Source organism: Camellia sinensis, chromosome 8 (assembly GCF_055761805.1).
Source record: "Camellia sinensis isolate YWXY chromosome 8, ASM5576180v1, whole genome shotgun sequence".
Taxonomy (NCBI): Eukaryota; Viridiplantae; Streptophyta; class Magnoliopsida; order Ericales; family Theaceae; genus Camellia; species Camellia sinensis.
In genome coordinates, this window is record NC_138968.1 from 189,838,255 (window position 1) to 189,845,178 (window position 6,924).

At 36.8% G+C, this 6,924-nt stretch overlaps 1 protein-coding gene across 1 annotated transcript; it reads right to left on the reverse strand.

Moving 5' to 3' along the window:
- Positions 1–425: 425 nt before the first annotated feature.
- Positions 426–3,751, reverse strand: LOC114308597 (WRKY transcription factor 6). The gene is made up of 6 exons (XM_028254201.2): positions 3,224–3,751; positions 3,027–3,125; positions 2,741–2,908; positions 2,329–2,658; positions 2,046–2,159; positions 426–1,376 (listed from the first exon to the last, which is right to left on the reverse strand). The coding sequence occupies exons 1-6, from the start codon at positions 3,419–3,421 to the stop codon at positions 894–896; spliced, it is 1,392 nt and encodes a 463-aa protein (XP_028110002.2). The 5' UTR covers positions 3,422–3,751; the 3' UTR covers positions 426–893.
- Between the last annotated feature and the right edge of the window lie 3,173 nt (positions 3,752–6,924).

The following is a 6,924-nucleotide window of genomic DNA, read 5'->3' on the forward strand; positions in this document are numbered from 1 at the left end:
TAAACTACCGTGGCTATTTACATAATTTACCCAATTTAATTTTTTCCAAATCATCGAATCCAAACAGGTGCAGAAGGTTTGCCTGTAGCAGAATGTCAATGGAGGAATGTGATTGTTCACAAAAGGATAGCATTTTCAGAATTTGGATCCTCGGCCGCCCTTTTGGGCGGCCCTTCCCAGCAGCCCCCCCAAAACGACGTCGTTTTGGGGGTTATCCAGGAAAAAAAAAAAAAAAAAAAAAAAAAAAAAATTCAAAAAACCCCCAAAACGACGTCGTTTTGGGGGGCTGTTGCCTCGGCCGCCGGAAAGGGCGGCCGAGAATCCGGACTCGCATTTTCAAGCTCAACCATTTTACGTGAGACATAGTCCAAGCTCTCTCCTTCACTTGCAGAGATATAAAAACACTCCATGCAGAGCCACAAAAATAATTCGAAGCCGGTAGAGAAAAGAGATTTTTACAGACTGTTCACTGTGAGCAATTTATTTTTACAATCACATAATTTGCATGCTCCTATTCAACGTGGAGGAAGACAAAAGAACAGCGAAATTTCTGTAAATAGTAAATACCTTTCTCGAACGACCAAAAAAAAGTAAAGGAAGAGAAATAAAATGGCAAGCAAACCCATGAGACTGTATTTTTCGTACATGACAAAGAAGGATCACAAATCGCAATGCATTCGTAAAAATATCTACAAAAAATGGGTTTTTATATTGCTGCCTTTGCTGTTTCTTGTAGAATTGATGTTGCTAGCTACTATTATTGCGTAGATAAATATTTCACAATAAGACCTTCCACAGAACTGATCACAGAAAATATCAGTAGAGCAACGTGAGTGGAGCAGTCTTTTTAGCAACGGGTTTTTGATTCTGTGGCTGGTTCTGGGCCTACATATTTATTGAACATTGCCCATGAACGAAGTAATAGCGGCTACTAAAGCTGCTGTAAAATTGGGGTCTGTTGTGATGGCACTCATTATGTCCTGAGAGCTCTGAACACCAGAAAATTTGGATTGGTTGTACAGAGCTTGGCTAAGAATCTGAGGCCCAGAAGAGAAATTTTGAGGAATGTTTGGAAAAGGGATGTGGAATTGACCTTGTGGTCTGTGAAACTGAGAGGGGTTGGGACTGTTGGTGAGGTCCAATGTGATAGTAGGGAATGGAGCCGAGGCCGATATGGTTGCCATGTTTGGTGGGCAAGAAAGTAAAGTTCGAGAGTTGAGTAGACCATCAGAGCTAGGCATTGAACCTGAGAGGAACATTGTTGCTGCTGCTGAGGTTGTTGATGCCATTGTCATGGCTGCTGGAGGGAGAGGATGGTTGTGATTGCCTTCGTAAGTGGTTGTGAGGATGGTTTGGTCTTCTGCACATCTTTGCACCTGTTAGATACCCTTTCTCCAATTAGTGAAAATTAAAATATGATCTAAATGAAAATTTATTATTGAAAAGTGAATGGTGGTTTTTTTTTTTTTTTTTTAATTTGAAAATTTGTTTATATTTATTGAAATTTAAGTGTTAAATTTAATCAAATTATTTAATATGTAAGGAAGCTAGAATTTGAAATTTTTTAGGTGCCGGTAATGGGTTGATAGTTGTGGGAGCAGTGCCGGTAGTGCTTGTATTGTGAAGGTAGTGGTGCAATAGTGGCAATTGCCCGCAGTAAAGGAAGTTGTGTTGGTGTTGATTTGGTGGGACAGTTGTGGTTATAGTTGAGGTGGTGGTGGTGGTGGTGGTGGTGGTGGTGGTGGTGGTGGTGGTGGTGGTGGTGGTGGTGGAGTGACAGTGATAGTGGTAATGATGGTGGCAATAATGGTGGTGGTAGTAGTGTGTAAATGACAATAAATTTCAGCAGCAACATAATTATTAAAGATTTAACAATCAAAATTAAGTAAAAAATATGTGACTCAAAATTTGAACATATTTTTAAAAAGGTATTTAAATTTTTAACTGATAGGAATTCATCAAATAGATTTAATTTATTTTCACCGAATACATTTAATTTAAATGATAAATCACAGTAAAAATAAGCATGCAAAAGATGGACACACTTGTTTGCGAACTGGGCAACCGACTGCCATGGTGCAACGATAGTAGGCTCTGGGGCACGGGTTTCCTTTTGCCATCTTCTGCCCATATTTTCTCCATTGACATCCATCAGATATCTGTACAATTAATTAATATGGATTAACACTAATCATTTCAAAATTTATTTTTCTTATTCGAATTAAAGTTTTTTGTTTTTGTTTTTAACATCGAATTAAAGTTGATTTAATCAGAGTAGTTGATCCAAAAATAAATAAATAAAAAATTAATCACTTGGATGAAGCTTACCATGGCTGCCTCTGATCGTGCACGAACCGAGACACGGACTCTCCTCATGGCCGCCTCTCTCGTCTGCTCTGCAACGTCAGGGCTCTTTCCCCTCCCAAACCTTTGCTCATCTCTACGATCACTCGTAGTCGGATCAAACGCTGCTATCTCATCACCACTATTCTTCTGCAGATCGTTCATCACTGACACGTTCGTTTGAGGCGATCCAGAACAATCCTGAGTTCTTTCTTCAGATAAACTCTGCGAAGGATCGTCTCTTTCGACTATGGCTGCTTGACCGAGATCCATGAATTGTCTAGCAACCACCCTTTTCTCTGTTACATCGATCATCTGAACACAAAGCAATCAATTGTTGTGGAAATTAAAATATGTTTGAATGTAGTTATTGTGGGTTAATTAAACAAAAAATTACCTGTTTTTCTTCGACTGTCGTGGTTTTTCGGATCTGTTGTCGATGCTCCATCAGCGCTGCAACATGCATCTGCAAGGCGTAGTAGTTGTTGTTCATTTGATTCAGCGCGCTTTTCAAGCGTTGATTTTCTGTGCTCATCCTGTCCATCTCGGCCTGCAGGACTGCTAACTGCACCAAATAAGAAAGATTGTTATGAAGATGGAGGCGACGACAAAGTAAAAAGTAATTAATCTTATAATTAAGAGATTAAAATTCAGGTGGATATTATTGAGACAAATTGTCATACCTTATTGGTGCTTATCTTTTCCTTGATGTTAGGTGATGTTTCATCAACAACCACCGATTTGTCACTTTCCGCGTTAGCGGTGAGAAGATTTAAACCAGTCTAAAATCAACAAAACTCATCAGAAAAGAGAGATTCTAGAAAAACATGTGATGATTCACCTACTCCAGAAAATAAATAAAAAAACAAAAAAACCTTACATCGAGTTCTGTGAACCCTCGTGAGGACTCGCCATCATTAGCAGTACTCTCTTTCTTGACATCAACCCTTAGAGGTTTCTTGCAAGAGTTGTTGTGATCGGCGAAGAAATCCATAATTCGCTTCTCACCTGAGATTCCCGGAGAATAAACACGACGATCATCTCTCTTGTCGATGATCCGATCACATGCCGTGTCCATGGTTTCTTGGTTGAATGAAAGTTGGGATGCTTTGAGTTTACAAATGAATCAATAGCTTGATAGGATGATCAGGTTGAATGGAGGAGATCAGTCTCTCACTCCCTCTCCTTTCTTGACCATAATAATAAATGACCAAGTTAAGAGATGTTGGGATGAGAGAGAGAGAGAGGGAGAGAGAGAAAGAGATTGTGTGAAGTAGTAAAGTCTTTGAATTAATAGTCTTTTAACAAGTGTAATGGGCTCGACATTAACAAGAGGTAGTAGGACTAAGACTAATGACCAAATGGAAAAGGAGTCATCATATGAAAATGAAATGAAAAAGGTCTTTTTGGTAATCGTTACGTTTTTAGTTTATATTTATAAAAATTTATAAATTAATTTTTATTTAATTTTTATTTATTTTTAGAAAAACATAAATTACAAACGCGTTTGGTAGTCAACAAAATGTTAAAAAAATTTAAAAATATAAAAAATAGTGAGAAATGACAAGTGGCAGCGGTGGAAGACGATGGTGAAAAGTGGTGACGGTGGGTGGTGGTGGTGGTGGGTGAGTGGGTGACGGTGGCGGGTGGTAGGTGGTAGAGAGTAGGTGGCGGTGGTGATGGCGGGTGGTGGTGGGTGGGTGGTAGTGGCGAGTAGATGGCGGGTGGTGGTGGCGGGTGGTAGAGAGTGGGTGGTGGTGGTGGTGGCGGCGAGTAGTGGGTGGTGGCAGGTGCAGATGGTGGGTGGGTGGGTGGGTGACGGTGACGGGTGGCGGGTGGTGGCGGGTGGTGGTGGCAAGTGGGTGGCGGATGGCGGGTGGTGGTGGTGGTGGCGGGTGGGTGGTAGGTGGCTGGTGGCTGGTGATGGTAGGTGGCTGGTGGTGGCGGGTAGTGGATGGTGATGGTAGGTGGGTGGTGAGTGGTGGTGACGGGCGGTGGATGGTAGTGGCAGGTGGCGGGTGGATGGCAGGTGGGTGGTGGGTGATGGTGGTGGTGGTGGTGGCGAGGGGTGGGTGGTGGTAGCGAGTGGGTAGCAGGTGGATGGCGAGTGGTGGTGGCAGGTGGGTGGTAAGTGGTGGTGGCAGGTGGTGGTGGGGGGTGGGTGGTGGCGGCAGAAGACGATAGTGGAAAATGATGGTGGGTGGTAACTAGTGTTGGGTGGTAAAAAAAAAAAAACTCAAAACTCAAAACGGAAATACATTTTTTTGAGTTTATATTTTTTGGCCAAATTTATATACTGAGACCACTGATTTATAAATCAAAAATTTACCAAACAAGTTTTTATTGAATTTTTAAAATTTTTGTAAATATAAACAGAAAACTGAAAACGTAAATGTTATCAAACGGACCAAAATGTTAGAGAATTTAAAAGTTTTACTAATTTTTTTATAGAGATGTGAGATCTATACTATGTGGGAAATATGTGGGTTTCATACTCATATGAAATATTTGATAAAAAATTTACCTCATGTGGGTCTTATATCTATAAGAGATATTTGATAAAAAAATTTAGTAAAATTTTTAAGATCTCTAGCATTACTCAAAAAAAAATTAGAGATACTTGGATGTAATGTACGAAAGGATCTTTTTCTTTGATTTATTTTTACGGTTAGATACGAAAGAATAGTCGTCAAAATGCATTTATTAATATAAGTTTTACCATCTTTCAATCATGTTTATTTATTTTTTTCTCAAGAATAATTATAAATATAAAAAATATTACATTAACCGGAACAAGTAAAATATACCAACAATTAGAAAGCCCAACAAATTGGAGGAAAAATAATTATATACAACTCCCATATTCATGAAGAAATAAACACAACAAACAGTATCAAACTCCTTTCTATAGGAGTGAAAACTCATAACCTCACACCACAAAATGATGTTACACAATCATTTAGAAAAAATGTCTTAATTTTGATTATGTTTATTTAGAAAGATTGGATTAGATGCAATTAAAATTTAATCTTAAAATATTATTATTTTTTAATTGTGTGTATACAAGATGAATGACATAATGTTATGAATTTTATAATTTAGTTAATTAGTCTGAACATTTCTTTAAATTCTCATTTTGTATATCACATGGCTCTTGGAATTCAACATTCCCTCATATGAAAATATCATGTATGAGTTGAAAATTAATTTTCTTAATCAAATATAAAATTATGTATTTTGTTAGATTATTAATTAAACCTCCAAAATGTCTCCCAAACAAATATTGGTGAGTAATTTTTCTATATATAATATTAATCTAAAGAAATTATTATAACAAGAATATATATTAAATACTTAAATTTAATAAAATGTGAATTAGATTGGAAACAAATTTGAATCAAACATTTTAAATTATGAAATTTTTTCGAAATTATTTTTTAAAATAAATAGGCATTATATTGTTAGAGATAAATGGTTTGGACCGTTTTGGTTAGGGGTAATGTGAGGTAAGGTGGTGCGTCAAGTGGACAGGTGTCAGTGTTTTGATGGGAGGGAGAAGGAGTGAGAGAGGGGATTTGTTAGAGAGAGAGAGAGTCCAGTGTATGTCATAAGTAGGTTTGACTCGTTCCACAAATCCACCTCCCCGATTGGCCCGGCGCATTCCACGTGAGAAGGGAAATGAGTGAAGGTCAACGAAATAGTCGGCCACAGTTCTTTCTCGACTACTTGCGGGGTCCCACGCAGGAAGTTTTGACCGTCAAATGTAGGGCGCCACGTTTTAGATCATGCGGGCATCACGTTACACTTAAACAATGTCATACCTAAAACCATACGCTTTTACTCTTAAATGATTAATGTAATTTATAATTTTTTTATTAACAAAAAAACGTTATTTACAATTTTAAATATGTAAATCATATTTAAATAAATTTAATTTATATATTTAAAATTTTAAATACTTTTATAAGATTTTTTTCTTCTATATGTATAACATTATTTATTGAACAAATAACATAAACTGTGAGTTTTTCAATTTATTTTTTTTCTCAAATGTTTTCTCAAAAACTTTTGGAGGGTTGGGCTAAAATAACTCAGTAAAAAATAAAATAGACTATAATAGTTAATAAAACAAAATGTCACATCTAATTCAGAATCATTTTATTTTTTTCTCACAATCATCAATCAACTAAAACAAACAAACAAACTTTCCAAACACAACTTTTTTAGTCAAGCTAAAATAGTTAAATAGTTAACTAAAATAGTCAACTTCCCAAACAAGAACAATAACACTTCATTTTTTTCATATTTTTTTCTTGCCTAATGGTTACTATAAGGATTAAATTAAAAATTACTATAGGGTTCGTTTGGGATGTGAGTTGACTTTTTGGCTATTTTAACTTAGAGCTAAAAGTCTCGTTTTAGTCTTGTTTGAGATATGTTTTTGGCTTTTTTGACTTTGTGAGAGAGAAAATAAAATAATTATAGTTTGGATGTAATGTTTTGTCTTATCAAATCAAAAATCTATTTTGTCATTTTGTGCTAAAATAGCCAAAATAACTAAAAAGTCTGGCATGCCAAACG